Below are 22,210 nucleotides of genomic sequence, written 5' to 3' on the forward strand. Positions count from 1 at the left end.
TTATGCGCTTTCTCTTAGATGTAAATATCCCAGCGTACATAAGAATGCCTTCATTTACATTTCAAGAATGATAAACATGCACACGCTACCGTGAGCGAATTTATTCAATTCGCGTATACCTAAATGCAACATTTTCAACTTGAGCTAATTTCGTATTTTTAATAAAATTATATGTATCCAGATAGATATGAAACCACGACCTCTTTACATTAATTAAAAACGATATTGTTTATTTTTTTTTTATTTATTTAATATGATATAAAGAACGTATCTTTCTTTTTGTCCTGTTTTCTTAAATATTATTTGTATTTATTGCATGTAACAGTAAACGTTTTTGAAATAATGACATAAAAGATCAATCATTAAACCATCAAAAATCATCATTTGCGATTTTTGTCTTCTACCTTTCTGATTTCTTCCAAAAATTGCCATACACCTAGTATTCATTAACGAATTAATTATTAATAAAAGCAAAGAGGCCTCATTATCGATTTAATAAAAGTTTATTATTATTATTATAGTTATTGTTCTCCGCAAGAACGATTATCTACTACAAAAAAAATTTAATAACCTAAAACTGGAGTCTAATCAATCAGATGTCAATTAATTAACACAATCACTATTTGGGTTAAACTTTCGCGGCAAACGTTAATGTAGAGTACACATTTCTCTACTGACCACAGCAGCAACAGCAGTAAAATCTTCTGAAGATGTTGTCCGGGCGTGGCGACGAAACGTCGAGGATTAACCTTGAAAGACGACGGCCAGAAAGCCCGAAAAACCACGACTAAATTAACACAATATTTTATATAATACAAGCGCAAATAACTTTTTGAGTTACTCCCTGTGTATTCGTTAGGGTTAAATTAAAATTAACAACTCTTTACTTTACGTTCTCCTGTTGTTCCAGTTTTACCGTGGTGCGAATCGGGAAGCACTTGTTAAGAGCTCATTTCCCCTCTTTTACACCTTTTCAATTTCAGCTCAACTGCGAAAACTACCCGAGAGTAATAATTCCGACGGGACGCAAATACCTTTACGTTAAAATTCATGGAGTCATCCTTCAGCACTTCAGCCACGATGGAAATGAGACAAAGGTGTCTCCGATGAAATGTTTGAGCGCCAACAGAATTACGGTTCACACGTCCCTCTACACCGCCATCGTCTGTCCTTATTCTACCACCACGAGATACAATTTGGTCGAAATATTCTCTGAAGGATGGCATCGCAAAAAGGATCACGGACTTAAGTCGTTTTCAGTTGATAAAATTGGAATTGACTATTTAGGCAACGAACTATCGCGAAGCATAGTTGTTGAGTTTTTAGGTAAAGAGGAGGGAACTTATTCGGTCAGATGGCTGGAATTGTCAAGAAGGTAAATATCCTGAACATCATTAAACTAATTTTTGAAAATAATTCTTTAAAAAATTAAACTAACCTAACCTAACCTAACTTAACCTAACCCGGTCAAACATGCGCCATGCCAACTTGCCGTACTTTTCCTTCCTTACCAACCATACATAACATGATGAAACAGTACAATTCAACCCAAGTCAATCCAGCGCAATCTATGCTAACTTAATCTAACCTAAAACGTAAACTAAAAGAATAATAAGGCGTCAGGCACAGATGGGATACATAGGAAATTCTAAAACATGCAGGACAAAAGGTTGGGGATTGTATGTTTAAGCTAGTTAGTCACATTTACGAGACGGGGAAAGTTCCAGAGGATTATGAACGGTGCGTGGTAGTAACCATACTTTTTTTGTAATTTAGACGAGTTTTCCCATCCAACGGTCTCAACCTTTTGTGGACGAAAGCGGAAGAATGTCTCTACCGTTGCCCGGAAATCGACGCCTGTATAAACTCGACAGTCTGGTGTGACGGTGTAGAGGACTGTCCTTCCGGGATAGACGAAGCGCTGACCCACTGCTCGTTCATCTTCCAACTGCCTCCCCTGTATCTGTTCCTGGGTCTTATGGGCATCATTCTACTCTGTACCACCGCCTTCTTCGTTGTGTGGAAACTATGCAAGCGACGAAGGACCAGATCGTTCCTTCAAACGAGACTGAGAAGTCTGTCTTCGGACACTGCCATCATCGACGAAAAGGGCATTATTTGCTGACACAGCGACAATTCTGTACGATACGTCGAAGTCGACAGAGTCACGACCGTCTGACCTTTACGTCTCGAGGATTCGTACAGAATTTCCTTGTTGTTCCCTAACACATTTCGCGAAGGACCAATGTTCAGCTGGGATCTGGTTTGTCTTGTCTAAAATACCGGCATCGAAACGGCGTTTTCCTTTTTTATAATTCTAAACCTTACTTCTTAAAGTACATATAAAAGAATAATTTTAGAATAGGTGGGTGCTACTTAAACCAAAAACCAATGGGAAAACGCAAAACATACGAGAAGTTTGACCCGCGCGCAGAGCGTTCGTTCGTTTTGAATTGACCCAAAATCTTCCAAAAAAAAATTCGGCCATTTATTATTTCTATTTCCTTTTTTCAGGAACATATTTTATACCTTATTTTATTTAGACAAGGAACGAATGACATTTTTTAACAAGATAAAGTATCACGTACAAGTAAATAAAATTAATTAGTTGTAAATAAATTTCACTCTAAAGGTTATTTTAATAGAAACCCTAAGTAAACACAATGGTACATTAAACAAAAGCTTTCGTTCGCTATTCCTAATAAATTCGAAATCCATTAGAAAGGAAGTTTAATTTAGTACTAAAAACCGTCATTAAAAATTAATCAAACGCGTTATTCGAAGAGGAAATTTAATAATTTGAATAATTTGATATTTCTAGTAAATTAATCGCTCATACAATTCCTTGTTTAAAGTCCTTTAATTTAAGACTGATTTTGACACATTTTAAATTTCTTTATCGCAACATTCGAGAAAACCAGTACCTAAGCTGACAGTTTCTCGATTAAAAATATGTAAAAAGCGTATATAAATTTGTTATAGTACCTGTTAGAGTTTTATCCAATTTAAGGCATTAGGCTTAGAAACCCAGGAATACAAATTACAGGGAGGACTTGTTAGATGAAATCTTATCATTTCAGAATGCTTACGGTTACAAAGGACATAAATATAAATTGACTTTAATAAAGTCGCTAATTATCACAGGTTAACGTGTATCTGGAAACAACTAAGACCACAGAAATCATTTCCGACGCAGTTTGCCGCACTGATTCTGAATCTAGTATCAAAATTGCTGCAACATATCTGGATATTGGATTATCCTTACTTTAAATACCAAAACATTCAATTTTTGGCCCTTTGTGAACATTACTACATGAATAGTATGACTTTTTCGGCTTGTTTGATTTTGAAGTTAGGATATCTTAAAATTTCAATTTCTAGAGCCTTTCTGGGTCGTATTTCAGTGCGTCACCGTTGAAGAATACACCCAAAGCGTTTACTTTCTTTTTGACGTGACAACGTCTTATAATTCGATACCGGCTGCACGCACGAAAAAACATGACTCATGCGGCGTTACCTCGCTCTGAGGCGTTCCATTTAAGGCTTGAAGTGCAAGCGAGAGCGCGGAACGAGCGACAAAGAGGCACAATCGGCCTCCGCGTTCGGCAGCGTTCGACATCTGTCTCTCTCCTACTTGAGTGAGCGATGCGTCCGCGTGGACAGCTGCTATACAATAATACATTTCCATTTACCTCCTTCTCTATATCCATACAAAATATCTATCAAACAAATAAAATTAAAATTTTCTTTTGAAAAATGAAACCATTTAATCAGTATTTTCTTATGACGTTGTCACGTTCAACTATCGTCAGTAAACCGACTTTACAGACAACTGATTTTTTTTTATTTTTTTTTTTCATCTTCCCATAGTAATGTATTCAAAAAAGAGAGGGGTGCCAAAAAAAGGACGCACTATTATGGTTAAAAAAACACAAAAATAGTGATAATTTTCTATATATGCATTTTCCGAAAGTAAATTCGAATCTGGGCCAAGAATTGAATAAGTATCTTGGTCTCAAATCCAAATACTGATAAAAGATATCTCGGAAATGGCTACCCTTTTAGTTATTATGCCCCTTTTTTTCACGCAGTAATGCTCTCAAAATTTGCATTTTCTTAAGGTTGGGATATCCAAAAATTTTGAAACCAGATTTGGACTCGGTGTCTGGACTGCTCTTCCTTTTGTTGACCTATTATTATATAATATGCATATTATAACTACCATGATCTACAAGTAAAGAGTCTTTAGTAATTCTTATTACGAGTGTATATTTACGTATAAACAATAAACGGTATGATCTTGAAAATTTTCACTGCCGTCGAGATCCGTGCAAAAAGAAATGTTTCTTTTATATGCACAGTCCATTAAGAAGAGACAATCTTAACTACGAGGTAGAGACAAAAAGAGTACCTACCTATCTATGTAATGTGTTCCAAACCATAGGAATAAAAAATTGGGGCTTTAAGAGTTTGAAATGAACTTAAATTAATAGATAGATACTAAAACGATACTAGATTCTTCAAAAACACGTTTTTTGTATCCTGCAGATAATAGAATATAATTACTAAAAAAATCAAATTCATTNGAAGAGGAAATTTAATAATTTGAATAATTTGATATTTCTAGTAAATTAATCGCTCATACAATTCCTTGTTTAAAGTCCTTTAATTTAAGACTGATTTTGACACATTTTAAATTTCTTTATCGCAACATTCGAGAAAACCAGTACCTAAGCTGACAGTTTCTCGATTAAAAATATGTAAAAAGCGTATATAAATTTGTTATAGTACCTGTTAGAGTTTTATCCAATTTAAGGCATTAGGCTTAGAAACCCAGGAATACAAATTACAGGGAGGACTTGTTAGATGAAATCTTATCATTTCAGAATGCTTACGGTTACAAAGGACATAAATATAAATTGACTTTAATAAAGTCGCTAATTATCACAGGTTAACGTGTATCTGGAAACAACTAAGACCACAGAAATCATTTCCGACGCAGTTTGCCGCACTGATTCTGAATCTAGTATCAAAATTGCTGCAACATATCTGGATATTGGATTATCCTTACTTTAAATACCAAAACATTCAATTTTTGGCCCTTTGTGAACATTACTACATGAATAGTATGACTTTTTCGGCTTGTTTGATTTTGAAGTTAGGATATCTTAAAATTTCAATTTCTAGAGCTTTTCTGGGTCGTACTTCAGTGCGCCACCGTTGAAGAATACACCCAAAGCGTTTACTTTCTTTTTGACGTGACAACGTCTTATAATTCGATACCGGCTGCACGCACGAAAAAACATGACTCATGCGGCGTTACCTCGCTCTGAGGCGTTCCATTTAAGGCTTGAAGTGCAAGCGAGAGCGCGGAATCAGCGACAAAGAGGCACAATCGGCCTCCGCGTTCGGCAGCGTTCGACATCTGTCTCTCTCCTACTTGAGTGAGCGATGCGTCCGCGTGGACAGCTGCTATACAGTAATACATTTCCATTTACCTCCATCTCTATATCCATACAAAATATCTATCAAACAAATAAAATTAAAATTTTCTTTTGAAAAATGAAACCATTCCATCAGTATTTTCTTATGACGTTGTCACGTTCAACTATCGTCAGTAAACCGACTTTACAGACAACTGATTTTTTTTTATTTTTTTTTTTCATCTTCCCATAGTAATGTATTCAAAAAAGAGAGGGGTGCCAAAAAAAGGACGCACTATTATGGTTAAAAAAACACAAAAATAGTGATAATTTTCTATATATGCATTTTCCGAAAGTAAATTCGAATCTGGGCCAAGAATTGAATAAGTATCTTGGTCTCAAATCCAAATACTGATAAAAGATATCTCGGAAATGGCTACCCTTTTAGTTATTATGCCCCTTTTTTTCACGCAGTAATGCTCTCAAAATTTGCATTTTCTTAAGGTTGGGATATCCAAAAATTTTGAAACCAGATTTGGACTCGGTGTCTGGACTGCTCTTCCTTTTGTTGACCTATTATTATATAATATGCATATTATAACTACCATGATCTACAAGTAAAGAGTCTTTAGTAATTCTTATTACGAGTGTATATTTACGTATAAACAATAAACGGTATGATCTTGAAAATTTTCACTGCCGTCGAGATCCGTGCAAAAAGAAATGTTTCTTTTATATGCACAGTCCATTAAGAAGAGACAATCTTAACTACGAGGTAGAGACAAAAAGAGTACCTACCTATCTATGTAATGTGTTCCAAACCATAGGAATAAAAAATTGGGGCTTTAAGAGTTTGAAATGAACTTAAATTAATAGATAGATACTAAAACGATACTAGATTCTTCAAAAACACGTTTTTTGTATCCTGCAGATAATAGAATATAATTACTAAAAAAATCAAATTCATTTCGAAATAATACAACAATTTAAATTTTATTAGAAAATTGAAAACTGCAAGCATTGTCATCCAATTCAATTTTTTTTTTTTGAAAAGGAAGTCTAATATCAGCTTTAGCTGCAACTATATGTCCATATTACGGTATCTCTAATTATTACAATTTTCATCAAAATACATACCTAAACGTATATACAGCAAACTGAATGTCATTTGCATTTACCTATCCCCATATTCAATAATGTTCAACAAAGTCTTCTTCTAATAAAGATATCAAAATGTCAGAAATCTGTCAATTAAACACCAGCAGTAATAATTTAATAAGTATAACAAAAAACCTATCTAATAAATATTTTTCCAATTGTCCGTTGCCATTCGTTGTTCCACTTGTCCTTTGAAGTTTTACTTCTACTATGCATCCCAGTACATATTTCGTTTTCAAAGGTTTACTGCAAATTATGATTTGGTTTTTACACAAACCGCAAATAAAGGCAATGATGCCCAGCCTCGTGGAGAGCAGAGGTAAGAAAACAGCAGCTGAGCACAGCACACGCCGCCGGGACTCTAGCGGACTCCCCGCTCTCAGCACGGCTGCGCATTATATCCATATAATACAGCCGTTGCCCTCTCCTCTCCGATACTGCCAGCCTTTCTCTCCCGCGGCTGCTGCCGCCTCTCACCACGCGATATACCGTCTACCCCCTCCACGCAGCCGTAACGCTTTTTCGTGACTGAAGAAAATGTAATACCCCCCTTCTATATACAAGTTTCACTTCAAAAATTAATCGATAAATACGGTAAATCTCATCAAAGGGAGAGAGGGGTCTTAGACAGATTACTCTGACTTTATTAGAAAAAGACATTGTTGATCATTGAATCGCAATGTTCACTACGCTGTGTATACTTATTAAGAAGGTAGGGGTTGGTCGATGTTCTATCCAAGCTATTTACGGCGTGCTAAAGAGAACCAAAGAGTTTTTAATTACCATCCACGTCTGACAGCTTAGAAAGGACACTGACCAAAAGCGTTTTGTTACATAAAGATAGCTTTCCATGCCAGAAAAATTTTCAGTTGTTTTTTTGCTTGATTTACCACTAAAACTTTTAAAACAAAAATATGAACTGCTAATTTTATGGACTGTTGCTCGAGTTTTTGTTCTTAGACGAACCACAACGTTTTGCACGGATGGTTACAAAACTGAAGAGTGTTGAAAAATAACTTTACCAATCAACACTCTTATATAGATGACTCGGACATCTTGAGATGTTAAATGTTCTTTATTACTCAGCCTGTGATGAAAAACATTAACTGCCATACGTTTTAAGCAATACACAGGTATAACACCAGACCATTCGGCACTATTAATTGTTGTTTATACTATATTTTAATTTAATTTTGCAATTGTCGAGAGTGATTGCAAAATGGCATCCAATTCGTGTATGTTAAGTGGTTACTATAACTTGTCAAAATAATTGTATAAGCCTGAAAGTATAATTTATTCATCCTGAACGTTGAAAAATAATGAATTATGTAATATGAATGTATTAATTTCTGAAAATTTAATAACAACATTACCTAGTAAAATGCAATAACGTATCTAATAACCCGTTACCAAAACATCTACCTACCCTTCAAATTTTCATGTTATTTCAGTTTTAGTAAATCACTGCCACGAAAATATTAAAAAAAAAAACAGCGGGCTTCAAAAAAAAAAAGGGTAGTCTTATGCATTGGTGTTTTGACTACTTTTTGGCTTTGAAAGGGTGCCAAGTTATAACAAAAAACGTCAATGCATGGATAAATGCAACAAAACTATCAAGAATTTTGAGTCACATTGTAGAATATTTAAAAAATCATAAATTTTGTAAACCGTGGCGGACTTTATGACTGACTTTTGTAATTTTTCTGTAGATAATAATGTGTATATATACAGTACTGTGCATTGATAGGTAAGGAAAGGATGCCTAGCCGTATCTCGAAAAGGACCTACCTGTTTTTGTCCAAATTAATAACATGTCAGATAAATAATAAAAAGATGTGAATATGTGATAACTGATAATGTTTTTCGTCTGATACGAGATAGGTTGCCTTCCTTACTTATTTTTAATAGACACTACTGTAATAAAATCTATTGTATGTATATAGAACATCGACTGTAATAATGTCTTTATTGCGATTCATCCAATGAAAATAACCTGTGTTCAAATAATGATAACGAGTTCTCTTTATGAATGCATATCATTTAACACGGCTACGTAAACGAGGTAGCAGTATTTGATGCAATACATTTTTACACTGCCAACACCATCGAGGCGATTACATCCTTGGGATCAAGGATCAAAATGTTAAAGTGCTTACATCCATCTCTGTTTGGAAACGGTTTTGGCGCCATACTTAAAAAAACATACTATTTTCGCGTTATCTAGATAACTTTTTATATGATCAAATTATTAAAATTAAAGGCAGACAGATGACTGACTCAATCAATTATAACAAAATGGCGTTATACGTATCATTCTCATCATCATAAGGTCGTCAGTCCTAAGACCGGCTGGACACGCATCTCCACTCTTTCCTATCCTGGCCTAATTTTCGCATTTCCCTAAAACTAGAACAACCCACATCCTTAACTAATTGCGAACAGTAGTCTAATCTTGGTCTACTTCTACCCCTCTTAACTACCGCTTCCGCCTCTAATATGTCTCTGACTAGACCTTCAGGCCTGAGAAGGTGTCTCGCCTATTTCTTATGGACTTCCATGGAGTCCTCCATTCTCCTATCCTTTCTAATACTTCTTCATTTCTAACTTTCTCTACCCACGGTATCCTCATCATTCGCCTGTAACACCACATTTTCAACGCTTCTAACCTTTTCTTTTCCGCCGCGCCCACCGTCCATGTTTCGCACCCGTACAGTGCCACGCTCCAAACATACACCTTTAATAACGTTTTTCGAATTTCTTTTAACCGTTCGCGAACATAGAAGTGACTTCTTTTTACTGAAGGCGACTCGACCCTGCGCTGTCCTCAGCTTTATATACCTACTACTCTTTCCGTCCTGACTTATTTGACATCCTAGATACCTAAAATCAGCCACTTCTTCTAATTTTTCATCTCCTATCTTTATATTCGCTCTTTACTTACTTTTTCTTCCCTTGCATACCAGTATTTTTGTTGTATTTTTATTTGTTTTCACACAATAAGTTGTATCGAACTCTTGCTATCTAAACATACTAATATTTTGCACCTGTATATCTATCCCTACACCAAATGCATTAATATTGAAAAAATAATCATCACACAGCAGAAACATAATTAATTTGAAAATTGCACAGTTTTTTCAAAATTTAAAAAAAATTAAACTTCGGAAATAGTAATTCTATATAGGTATTCAATTAAATATATATAATATCCAATTCATGCAGGAAAAAAGATATCGATTTAGATAATATTTACAAATAACCGAATGATAAAAAGTGATAACTAATCCTGTTCTAATGTTCACCTACCTATCATCCCTTGCTAGACGATTTTTAGGATTCCAAACAATCAGTATCGCCAGTGTCAATTACAAACAGCACAAAATTTCAATTTGTTAATAGTCAGTCTCAAACTTCTTTGAAAAAAAAAATTCATTAATCAGAAGAGGCACAAAATGTCAATAAAGTCGATTATGTAAACTTTTAGTAAAAAAATAGTGCGTACTCTGTGCCTTCAAAAAAGTTACCTAGATAACTCTTTTTAGTAATGTGAATTGAAAAATACAATTTTGCAACAACAAGTAATATTTATATTTATACGAAATTGTAATATTGTACAATACGTTACAGTATTCGATGCAACATAATCTATAAATATAATAAAAAATCTATTAAGACATATTTCAGAAGTTTCACTTTCGATTTAAATATTTTATCTGTTATTGGTTTCATATTTTTGTAGAGAAACATGAAAACAAAATATATTTTCATATTTAGAAATATTTTTGTGTGTAAATTAATGGTTCACAGTTATTGTATTTCTTTAAGAAAAATATTTTGTTATTGGCAAATTCACCCAATCCAAAAAGAGGTAAATAAGGGGAAAAATAACGACAAATAATAATTAATACTTCAAATCATAGTTAGATAGTCCTGTTTCTGCTTTTGATATGTCTCTGACTATCCCTTTAGATCTAAAAAAGTGTCCTTTTTGCTCTCATTTTTCTATCTTAAGAATAAAATAACGAACTTATAAAATTTAATGCAAACAAAATTATCAATATTTCTTGTTTTCATGTCAAAACTTTGAATAGAAATTAATTATTTGTCGTTATTCAACTCCACCAATTTTCGTAAGTTAAATAAACAACTATAAAACATACTATACAAAACTATCGACGTTATGGATATCATTTTAAATGACGAAGTTTGCAATAACGTATCTAATAACCCGTTACCAAAACATCTACCTACCCTTCAAATTTTCATGTTATTTCAGTTTTAGTAAATCACTGCCACGAAAATATTAAAAAAAAAAACAGCGGGCTTCAAAAAAAAAAAGGGTAGTCTTATGCATTGGTGTTTTGACTACTTTTTGGCTTTGAAAGGGTGCCAAGTTATAACAAAAAACGTCAATGCATGGATAAATGCAACAAAACTATCAAGAATTTTGAGTCACATTGTAGAATATTTAAAAAATCATAAATTTTGTAAACCGTGGCGGACTTTATGACTGACTTTTGTAATTTTTCTGTAGATAATAATGTGTATATATACAGTACTGTGCATTGATAGGTAAGGAAAGGATGCCTAGCCGTATCTCGAAAAGGACCTACCTGTTTTTGTCCAAATTAATAACATGTCAGATAAATAATAAAAAGATGTGAATATGTGATAACTGATAATGTTTTTCGTCTGATACGAGATAGGTTGCCTTCCTTACTTATTTTTAATAGACACTACTGTAATAAAATCTATTGTATGTATATAGAACATCGACTGTAATAATGTCTTTATTGCGATTCATCCAATGAAAATAACCTGTGTTCAAATAATGATAACGAGTTCTCTTTATGAATGCATATCATTTAACACGGCTACGTAAACGAGGTAGCAGTATTTGATGCAATACATTTTTACACTGCCAACACCATCGAGGCGATTACATCCTTGGGATCAAGGATCAAAATGTTAAAGTGCTTACATCCATCTCTGTTTGGAAACGGTTTTGGCGCCATACTTAAAAAAACATACTATTTTCGCGTTATCTAGATAACTTTTTATATGATCAAATTATTAAAATTAAAGGCAGACAGATGACTGACTCAATCAATTATAACAAAATGGCGTTATACGTATCATTCTCATCATCATAAGGTCGTCAGTCCTAAGACCGGCTGGACACGCATCTCCACTCTTTCCTATCCTGGCCTAATTTTCGCATTTCCCTAAAACTAGAACAACCCACATCCTTAACTAATTGCGAACAGTAGTCTAATCTTGGTCTACTTCTACCCCTCTTAACTACCGCTTCCGCCTCTAATATGTCTCTGACTAGACCTTCAGGCCTGAGAAGGTGTCTCGCCTATTTCTTATGGACTTCCATGGAGTCCTCCATTCTCCTATCCTTTCTAATACTTCTTCATTTCTAACTTTCTCTACCCACGGTATCCTCATCATTCGCCTGTAACACCACATTTTCAACGCTTCTAACCTTTTCTTTTCCGCCGCGCCCACCGTCCATGTTTCGCACCCGTACAGTGCCACGCTCCAAACATACACCTTTAATAACGTTTTTCGAATTTCTTTTAACCGTTCGCGAACATAGAAGTGACTTCNTTTCTCTGAATTATTTAACGGCAAGTAGAACCCGCACAACAAGGATTCCGAGCACACTTGTAGGTATAATCGTTCGTCAATAAAGAGAATTGACTAGATGATTTTTCCAGATTTTCCGAGTATGTTTTTAGTTCCCCAAAAATCTGCCTCCAAAACGTATAATTACAATATTACAGTTAAAGAATTACTTTTTTTTTCGTGATGTGACTTCTTACTAAATTTCATTGTAGGGCAACAGGAAATACCCTGCAGGTTTTAATTCCCTGCGGCATAAACGGCAGTATCATTTAATTGCCTTGATTTAGAAGTTTGATTTTTTTATTACAGACCTAAGTATTTAATATGAATTTCCACTTGATACTTCTACGCGTTCCTGCGAAAAAAGGTTTTGACGAACAGAAAAACGTACAACAGAATGGTCCCAATTAGGGTTCTCTGTTTTCTTTTGGGGTATGGCATCTTAATTCCCGATACCGAGATTAAACCCCTGCCTACCCCCGTCTTATAGTGGTCACAATCATATAAGAACAATTCTAACTTCTAAACAACTGGTACCTACTTTAATAAAAATCTATAGCTAATTCTTTTTAAGCCAATGTGGCAACAAAGCACCTACAAGACATTCTCTATAGTACATTCAACAAGTACCACGATGATAGAATTCTTGACCAGCGTCGAGCAAGTCTGGGCAGTGTTCGGAGACAGACCGACCAACGAGTTGTTGTTGAACATTAAGAGCCGAAAGGACGTAACATACCCTCCCACGTCATCATCCGTTCATTGAAAGATTATTGACTGACCGGTAGATTCTCAATATGGTCAATGTAAGTACCTTTTTATTTATTTATCGAAAACATTTTTAAAATTATCATTTCATTCTGATATATCTTTCATTTTAAGCCTACTATTCGTCCTGCTAGTCCTTTCAATCCCACTGAAGATGCCGAAGCCTTAAAGCAGGCATTCAAGGGCTTTGGGACGGATGAGAAAAAAGTTATCGAAATTTTAGCAAAACGAAGCAATGAACAAAGACAAGAAATTGCGAAAAGATTCAAAACTATGTATGGAAAAGTAAGTAGAACATTCGTTATAAAATACCTGATTAAAAAAAAATTTTTTGAAGAAATAAATACGAGCAACTCAAAAACGTATTTCTGTTTACTTTTGCTTAAATTTTTATAAACAATAATGGAAATACATATTATTATTACTAATTTAAGTATGCTACCTAGTAATATACTAATGATAAATTCAAATGTCCTGAAAATGTCATTTTTAAGGACTTAATCGACGAATTGAAAAGTGAATTAAGAGGAAATTTTGAAGACTTGGTGGTGGCCTTAATGTACCCTACTGTTGATTATTACGCAAAACAAATACACAAAGCCATTAGCGGGGTCGGCACAGACGAAGACGCCCTTATAGAAATATTAGGAGTTCATACAAACGATGAAATTAAAAATATCAGGGAGGCATACGAAACTAGTAAGTCAAATAATTTAAATAAACAATGTTATATATGCAAAATGTATAAATTTTTAAATTATACCTACCCAAATACTCGTAACTTAAAAAATACCCACTAAAATAAGTATTTTTTTAACTAAAATTTGAAATAGGTATTTCGTACGCGTATTAGACGTTACAATTTACATGAAGGGAAAAATGATGATATGCCAAAAACATAACTTTCATTTGTTTTCAAATGAGCTCCTGTATTCTAGAATATGGACCCCTAGAAGATGATATTAAATCGGACACTTCCGGAACGCTCAAACGATTATTTGTGTCCCTAATAACAGTAAGGATAATTTATGTAAACTTTATATATGATAAAAACACTGACAAATTTTAAGACAATTCAATTAATTGATTGACTCACAACTATAATTTAACACGTGCTTATTAGGCTTGCAGGGACGAGTCTGGAATTACGGACACAGAAAAAGCTCACCAAGACGCTCAAACTTTGCTTCGCGCTGGTGAACTTTTCGCTGGGACCGACGAATCAGCATTCAACCAAATTTTGTGTCAGAGAAACCGAGAACAACTTAAACTAATCTTCGCCGATTATCAGAATATCACCGGACATGAATTTGAAGAAGCCATCGAAAACGAATTTTCGGGCACCACAAAAAGAGTTCTCATTGCGTTAGTAAAGGTAAAACAATTGACAAACGTTACGATTTTTTATTTTTAATTCATTCAAAATCCGTCAAATTCGTAAATAATGTACTTGAGTACAATAACTCGTATTTAAACGTAATTTTCCGTAAAAATTTTTTTTGTTTTTAAAAAATGAACTGCTATACATTCAACCATTTCGAATAACACTACTAGCCCAAAGGACCTCAATACATTTTAAAAGTTTTCATATTAACAATATGTATAAATATAAACATATATGATTTAAGTGTGATACAACGGAAGCACTTTACTAAATTTATTACGTTAGAATATAAAATCAGTGAGTAAAACTATTGAGCAAATTGTGTACCAAGATATAAAGAGATAAAAACCTAATTTAAATGTAAACACGACAAATTAACAAGCACGTACGTTACATCTCATTTGAATATTAACAATTGTATCACAACAATATGACATAAGCATTTTTGTTTTTAATCGTTTAAACAAAATGCTAAATACGCATACAAATACCAGTAGTAACGCTTTTTGTTTTCCTTTTCTCTATACGATCAGTGCATAAAAGACAAAATTGATTTTCTTGCGGAACGTCTCCATTCCAGTATGGATCGTATAGGAACTGATGATACAACATTAATAAGAATAATTGTCACACGATCGGAAATCGATTTGGGAGATATCAAAGCAAAGTTTCAGGAAAAATATGGAAAAAGTCTGGCAGAATTCATTAGGGTGAGTTTCAACGTCAAATGTCTAATTATAAAGCAAGGAAATGAAAAATTTCTTTATAGAACCCCTACAATTATAAAAGTAACAAACATCATTGAATACTTTAACCTTTTTATTAAATAAATTTTAATATAACTGTTTTAATGTTTCTTACAGAACGATACATCGGGAGACTACAAACACTGCCTTCTTGCCATTGCTGGAGAGGAGTAATTAAAAGAAAATATAGACGATTCCGTACAAATCCGTACAAATAAATACCTATTTTAATGAATCTATCTGTTAAGGTTTGGGATGTAGATGCTACAATAATTATTTAAATCTTGCCAAAAGCATCACTACCTATATATTATATTATACCTATAATGATTTTTTTTTGTTCTTTCTTTTATAAGTGATAGCTATCTATATTTGAAAATAAAGGGTTTTCTTTCCTTTATAAATTTGTTTCAGTTATTTAAAAATGAATAATATTACTTTTTTATTACTAAATGAACACTCATACAAAAAGTCAGTCAACCGCAAGGGTGCTACTAACCTCGATTGGTGATTAAAAAAATTAAATGTTGCGCAATTACTTACTCGACGTAAGTAATTAGTCATTAGTTAATTAATCCATAATGGTGTGTACGTTACACCCTAGTCATAATTTATGACCAATTGAAAATCAAAAGTGTATTGAACTGATCAAATTATAAATTAATATTACTGAATAAGTTTAATTAAAATTTAAACTTTCTTTACAAAAAATGTATTTAATTACAGGTAACTCGACTAATTAGTTACGAGATAAATTACATCGGACATTTTCCTTCTCGTTAATAATATTTGACCAACATAATTCCTTCTTGAACAAAAGTTATACTTAATCAATACAATTCTCCTTTAATTGAAAAATCTTGTAATCAATAAAAAATCTTCCACCCTTATCCGCGCTGATTTTTACGTATCATTGTTATGGACAGAGCTTAAATACATATTCTTTATGACTTATACTGACCTGAAGAAGTCCAAACTCAACTTTTACATTTATTTATTTCCATGAAATATTATAATTGTCAGAAAGCTTTTTACTAAAATGACATGATTTGTTTAATAAGGTCACACCATATTACTTTATTTGTCTAAATAATGACTTTGGGTTAGATAAGCTACTTATATATACAATAAAGAATATTAGTAATTAATAGTATTCAACAGGGAAGATCCTAACACTATGTATACGTATGTATACTTAATAACAATTCACCTGCCATCTTATTTCAGATTAAAGTTTCGGCATTTCTGGTTTAGTAAAAAAGAGTATCACACTATAGTTAAATACAACTTTACTGAAAGTTCGAGTATTTTCATCTCAATTACACATAATTAAATATAATTTATAATTTATAGCTACTTAAGAAAAGTAAATTAACATATACTCTCGATGTTCAGATATTTTACTAGGACTTGAGCGATGTTTTTTTTTGTGCGCCCAAACTCGTGCGTATGATGAGTCATTTAGTACGTAAGGAACCAGGATATTTTCCTTTTAAATTGAACAAGAGCATCATCACTAGTTTCACCACGCCTTATTAAAACCGTAATTGTATTGATTCATCGTTATGACGTACAGACAGACAATTTCCTTTAGAAACTGATAACGGTGTCGTCAAAAACGACTCCAAGAAACGTTTCGGGAATATCCGAAGCGTAAGAAAACAAATTTAAAACCACAACAATAGTCACATTATTTATAAACTTTTAGATAGAAAACAGTAGCGGCGCGTGATGTATGTAAATAAATTAAAAACAAAATTATTAAATAACAATTAGTGTGTAATCCTATTTTTTAATAACAAACAACGTAACAAACTAAAATAAACTATACATCATTTGACTTACAAAAAACCTCATTTCGAATAAACCATAAAAAACGATATCCATTTGTTCAGTTTATTATTCCAATGAATAATGAATCAAAGCCAATCTAGAGTATAAAATTTTATATTTTGAAAAACTACGTCAATGTTTCTCCTTCTAATACGAAACCTCGTCAAGATCGTTTTTCTTAGTTAAGCGGTTTTTGGTTCAAACATTGCAGTTTATGGGGCAAATGCATTAATATTGAAAAAATAATCATCACACAGCAGAAACATAATTAATTTGAAAATTGCAGTTTTTTCAAAATTTAAAAAAAATTAAACTTCGGAAATAGTAATTCTGTAAGTCGCAGATACCTTTGTATTGTCTTACTATAACCCCTACAACCCTATGATCGCAAACAATCAACTAAAAGCGTTAGGTTTGGGTAGGTTAGAATCGAAAAGTTACGGTAGGTAAAGACAACACAAATGAAGTAAGTTACATAACTTTCTAAATTGATAAAAGTTCTTTTAATTTATTTTCAGTAGTATTATTCTTATACCATCAGCAGAAAGTTAAAATACGTAATAAAAGATCAAAATAACACTTTAAAAATGTTACAAATTCTCTATATTTTCATTCAGAAACGCTAATGCTTTCGGTTCGCGAATACGATCGTACGGCCTCGTTTAACAATTTGTGACATCACAATTACCGACCTTGCAATCAGTTTGTTTCCCCCTACTCTTTCTACATTTACATTACAATTACATGAAACACCGAAAAGCCCTCCTATTCACATGAAAAACATTCCTTACTTGCTATTATTTGTAAACTACCTACCTACCTGCCTGCCTACCCATTATTTACTTGTGTTCTACAAGGACCAGTCGTATCCTAACCCAAAGAATTCGTGTGCCAACCGTTATTCGCTTGTGAAACACTCAGTGCTTTCTTAATTTAAGTAATTCAAAAAGAGAAATTCGTGTCATACAATAATATTCACAATGAGTTATCCAGGAGGTTATCCATCCCATCAACAGGTATGTAAAAAATCTGATATCGCTAATCCACTATTTTTCCTTTATCCCTTAACAATATATTTATTTAATCGTAATCTTAATGATACTTGTTATTAGATACTTGTTGCACGTCTTTCTTTTGAGCTGTTTAATTGTTCAACATGTGTACTTAAGTTATGTTATTATATTGTAAATATCGATTTCGACTGATAAACATTCTGCAATGATTGATTGATGCCTATTTAACGAATTAATTTTGTGTTTTATATATGGAAAAGCCTACAACTTATAAAGCCAAAATTACCGATGACGAAATGACCAAAAATAAAAAAAGCCAAACAATGTAGTTGTATATTTTTAGGTAATGCACAACGCATCATGTATACTACTTAATTACGATTTATGATTTTTTAATAAGAAAATCGCTTATTGGTTTACAATCCACTTAGTGTAAACACATTATTGCTGCTTTTCCTATAAATTACTTTTCAGTTATTATAACTTATCAGCAGATACAACTTTTGTAAATTTTACTATCCTTTTTAAAGTTTCATTTAGTTCTTATTTTCGGAAGAACTTCAAAACAGAGTTTTATCGTTAATTTGTAAATTAATGTAGAAATCTTCCAATTAACGTTGCATCACTACAAAAAGTTAAATTATAAATAAAGCCATAAACGCCGAAGTTGCTATTATTTATCGTTTTACGACAAATTGAAACATTTATTTGTGAAAATTTAGCTTTCTAATTCACAAAGGAATGTAGTAAAATGTACTCGGTGATACAAAATCATTTAAACATCTCATTAGGCAATAATTACTACCAGGTATTTATTGGAAATTATAATGGTAGAATAAAGACAATTGAATGATCAAAAGCAAAAGTAATTTCATCAGACAAATGACTACTACTTTTACTGTCGTAACTAATACGTACCGAAACAGGTACCTACTTTACTTAGAAATACAGCCGTTGAAAGGATAATCCGTTATTCTTAAGCCTGTGAAATACCTTACTGGATTCGTCTTTCAAAGCAGGTATATCGGCGCAATCTTTATCCAAAATTTTATTTCTCATTTAACAAGTGTATAAGTAAATAAAGTTTTATTCGGAATTTTTATAATTCGTACAGAATATAGCCACAATTAACGGCAAGTTGTGCACAATTTTTTTGTGAGTGTGTATACATTTATTTGATATAGGTGTATGAAACCGTGACCTGTGACGAGAATTTTTATTTGAAAATGGAAAAAACTACATGGCCATGAATCAAACAACAATTTATGGCTCATAAAACTAAAACGCACCAATTCATTTATGCACTATATCAACTAATTATGATATGAAAATATTCATGTATTTCACAATGTTATTGTACACCAAACCAGCGCATTGTATTACCGGCGTTATAACTGTTGAATTCAAATTATTAATGTTATCAAAAATCGGTTTTCTCATTAAATTCGTTGAAATTACTGAATCATTAACAATAACAATCTCTAACATAAAATGATATTAACCAAAGCCATCAATTTTTTCTTTCGTTGCTCTCGCTCTCTCTCTGCATGACGAAAAACTAACCGCAATATATTGTGTAGCTTTATAAAAACTAAATTTAGTACACCCCTCATATTCTAAACTACCGCAAGCATCGAAAACAGTGATCCTATTTTTCACCTCCAAAATACTTTACCCTATTATTTCCATTCAACGTTCTAACGTTGATAATTTTATTTAGGCTCCGAATCCGGCACCTGGTATGCCAGCTCCTTATCCCAGCGGAGGACCATCGCATCCACCCTACCCTACTGGCGCGCCTACCTACCCTCCTCAAGGAGGAGTTTTTCCCCCTAGTCTAGGGTTTAGTGCGGGAGCGCCAATGTACATGCCAATGCCAAGCTACCCTCCACCATCCCAACCTTCCGCACCATCCGAACCATCATCAGGTCCAGGATATCCGCCATCAACATATTCCCAACCTGGATACCCTCTTACCAATTCAGGTCCTGGATATCCCCCCAGCAATGCAGGTTCTAGGTATCCTCCTAGCAAAGCAGGTTCAGGATATCCTCCTAGCAGTGCAGGTTCTGGGTATCCTCCTAGCAGTGCAGGTTCAGGATATCCTTCTAGCAATGCAGGTTCTGGGTATCCTCCTAGCAGTGCAGGTTCAGGATATCCTCCTAGCAGTGCTGGATCAGGATATCCTCCTTCAAGACCGCAAGCAAGTTATCCATCTGCAGGACATAGTCCTGGATATCCAACTTCCCACTCTGATTCGCCTTACCCTTCATCTAACACTCACTCAGGATCTTTTGGTTCAAGTTCTGGCTATCCTGCTGCTTCTTCAGGACATGGTTATTCGCATTCTAGTTCCGGTTATCCTTCTCATTCTAATAATCCGTCAAAAATGTACCCCACAATCTCCCCAATTTTATCGAATGATCAAAGTACACAGGTGGTTAGGGAAAAGGTGAGCTGCGCTTAAGTTTTGCTTTGTACGCTGTACTTTATTTCATGAATTCACTTTAGAAACCTTTTTCCAAATTGATATTGTCATTTACCATTACATTACTAACATGTCTTTATAAAACTGTAGTCAAAATTACTCAAATCTCTAAAAAGTCATTTTAAAACAACACTCCTGCAATTCGTAACGTTTTATTTATTGTTTTTCAGAGGTCCCCCACAGTTCTGCCTGCAAATCCCTTCGATCCACGGGGAGATGCCGAGATCCTCCGAAGGGCTATGAAAGGCTTTGGAACAGACGAAAAAGCCATCATAAATGTTCTAACCAAAAGAACAAACGCACAGAGACTTGAAATTGCACTACAATTTAAAACTATGTACGGAAAGGTAATTAAATTCATTCATTTTTTAAAACGATCTGTATAATTCTTTTTGTATCCTTCAGGACTTAATCAAAAATTTGAAAAGCGAACTAAGCGGGAACTTTGAAAACGTGATTGTGGCTATGATGACACCCTTGCCCCAGTTTTACGCAAGCGAACTACATGATGCAATTTCTGGCATTGGTACCGATGAAGACACTCTCATTGAAGTTCTTTGTACACTAAGTAACAGCGAGATCAGAACTATACGTAATGCATATGAATCCAGTGAGTTTTTAAAAGATTTTACAATAAGTAGGTCAAAATGAGCAAAGAAATTAATTTTTAGTGTATGGACGATCATTAGAAGAGGATTTGAAGGGTGACACAGGAGGAAACTTCAAGAGGTTAATGGTATCCTTGTGTAATGCTTCAAGGGATGAAAGTGGAGTTGTTAATCAAGCAACTGCTGCAAACGATGCAAGAGAACTTCTTCAGGCAGGTCAGTCATAATACAATCTTCACCTATCTAAGAAAATAATTTTACTCGATTTTTACCGTTCATCCCTTAACAGGAGAACTAAGATTTGGTACCGACGAATCCACATTTAATATGGTTTTGTGCCAAAGAAATTACAATCAATTACGCGCTACTTTCAACGAATACCATAACATCACTGGCCATGATATAGAGGAGGCAATCAAGAACGAATTTTCAGGAGATATAAAACAAGGACTTTTAGCCATTATAAGAGCTGTACGAAACTTGCCAGGATTCTTCGCAAAACGCTTACATGCCAGCATGGCTGGGATGGGAACAAATGACAGACAATTGATAAGAATTGTTGTGACAAGAAGTGAAATCGATATGGGAGATATTAAACAACAATATATCGCGCAATATGGAAAAACGTTAGCTGATGCTATAAAGGTGAGAACACAAAATTCTGCTTTCAGATTGTTTTACTCTTTAAATACTTATTGAAGCAATCAGTAAATGTTGAACCATTTCTTTTGTTTTCTAACACGTAAATACTTTAATAAAACCCGAAGCCTGCATCGATTTAATTATAGGTATCAATAATTTATAATTATTTTCCATTCCAGGGTGACTGTTCGGGAGACTACAAAAAATGCCTTCTGGCCCTCATAGGGGACTACTAAAAATTCGCCCATATTTTGCCTAACTTAAGATCTGATACGTTTAAATTCTTCAACGCTTCTTACGAATAATGTATTTACTCGAAAACATATACACACATTTACAAAATAAAAATATTTTTTAATCGTATTACTTATACTTAAGTGTCCAATTTATATTGTCCTATGTGGTTAATTGTAATGACAATTTCGTCTACAACAAGCATAAGTGCTATTGTTGTATATTTTAATATACCGAATTTTTTATTGTTATATATAGTACAAAATGTTCTGTAATAAA

The 22,210-nt window shown here is 33.6% G+C and overlaps 3 protein-coding genes across 4 annotated transcripts in view; all 3 read left to right on the forward strand.

The window, feature by feature from the left end:
* Positions 1 to 3,475, forward strand: part of LOC108732223 — a 29,746-nt gene extending 26,271 nt beyond the window's left edge. The window contains exons 10-11 of the mRNA XM_025981572.1: positions 984 to 1,375; positions 1,777 to 3,475. Coding sequence (XP_025837357.1) covers positions 984 to 1,375; positions 1,777 to 2,125 — 741 coding nt within the window. The 3' untranslated portion in view covers positions 2,126 to 3,475. The remainder of the gene's footprint in view (positions 1 to 983; positions 1,376 to 1,776) is intronic.
* Positions 3,476 to 12,827: 9,352 nt separating this feature from the next.
* On the forward strand, positions 12,828 to 15,446 carry LOC108732226 (annexin B11). The gene is made up of 7 exons (XM_025981573.1): positions 12,828 to 13,021; positions 13,098 to 13,268; positions 13,478 to 13,682; positions 13,922 to 13,998; positions 14,107 to 14,358; positions 14,901 to 15,077; positions 15,231 to 15,446. Exons 1-7 carry the CDS (start codon positions 13,013 to 13,015, stop codon positions 15,285 to 15,287), a joined length of 948 nt encoding a protein of 315 aa, XP_025837358.1. The 5' UTR covers positions 12,828 to 13,012; the 3' UTR covers positions 15,288 to 15,446.
* Positions 15,447 to 17,645: 2,199 nt separating this feature from the next.
* LOC112906754 (annexin B11-like) lies at positions 17,646 to 22,210 on the forward strand. 2 transcript variants are annotated; one of them, XM_025981566.1, is made up of 7 exons: positions 17,646 to 17,962; positions 19,680 to 20,411; positions 20,618 to 20,794; positions 20,853 to 21,057; positions 21,119 to 21,271; positions 21,345 to 21,700; positions 21,877 to 22,210. In XM_025981566.1, exons 1-7 carry the CDS (start codon positions 17,927 to 17,929, stop codon positions 21,931 to 21,933), a joined length of 1,716 nt encoding a protein of 571 aa, XP_025837351.1. In that variant the 5' UTR covers positions 17,646 to 17,926; the 3' UTR covers positions 21,934 to 22,210. The 2 variants fall into 2 exon arrangements, with proteins under 2 accessions (XP_025837351.1, XP_025837352.1); XM_025981567.1 differs by lacking the exon at positions 19,680 to 20,411 and having other exon boundaries at positions 17,656 to 17,962.

This window comes from Agrilus planipennis, unplaced genomic scaffold (assembly GCF_000699045.2).
Source record: "Agrilus planipennis isolate EAB-ADULT unplaced genomic scaffold, Apla_2.0 scaffold38, whole genome shotgun sequence".
In the NCBI taxonomy this organism is placed as follows: domain Eukaryota; kingdom Metazoa; phylum Arthropoda; class Insecta; order Coleoptera; family Buprestidae; genus Agrilus; species Agrilus planipennis.

Coding starts and splice junctions, on each gene's coding strand:
- LOC108732226 (XM_025981573.1), top strand. Junction 13,683..13,921: donor CAGGGAGGCATACGAAACTA/GTAAGTCAAATA, acceptor CCTGTATTCTAG/AATATGGACCCCTAGAAGAT. Junction 13,999..14,106: donor TATTTGTGTCCCTAATAACA/GTAAGGATAATT, acceptor CGTGCTTATTAG/GCTTGCAGGGACGAGTCTGG.
- LOC112906754 (XM_025981566.1), top strand. CDS start 17,927: ATGAGTTATCCAGGAGGTTATCCATCCCATCAACAG. Junction 17,963..19,679: donor GTTATCCATCCCATCAACAG/GTATGTAAAAAA, acceptor AATTTTATTTAG/GCTCCGAATCCGGCACCTGG. Junction 21,058..21,118: donor ACGTAATGCATATGAATCCA/GTGAGTTTTTAA, acceptor ATTAATTTTTAG/TGTATGGACGATCATTAGAA.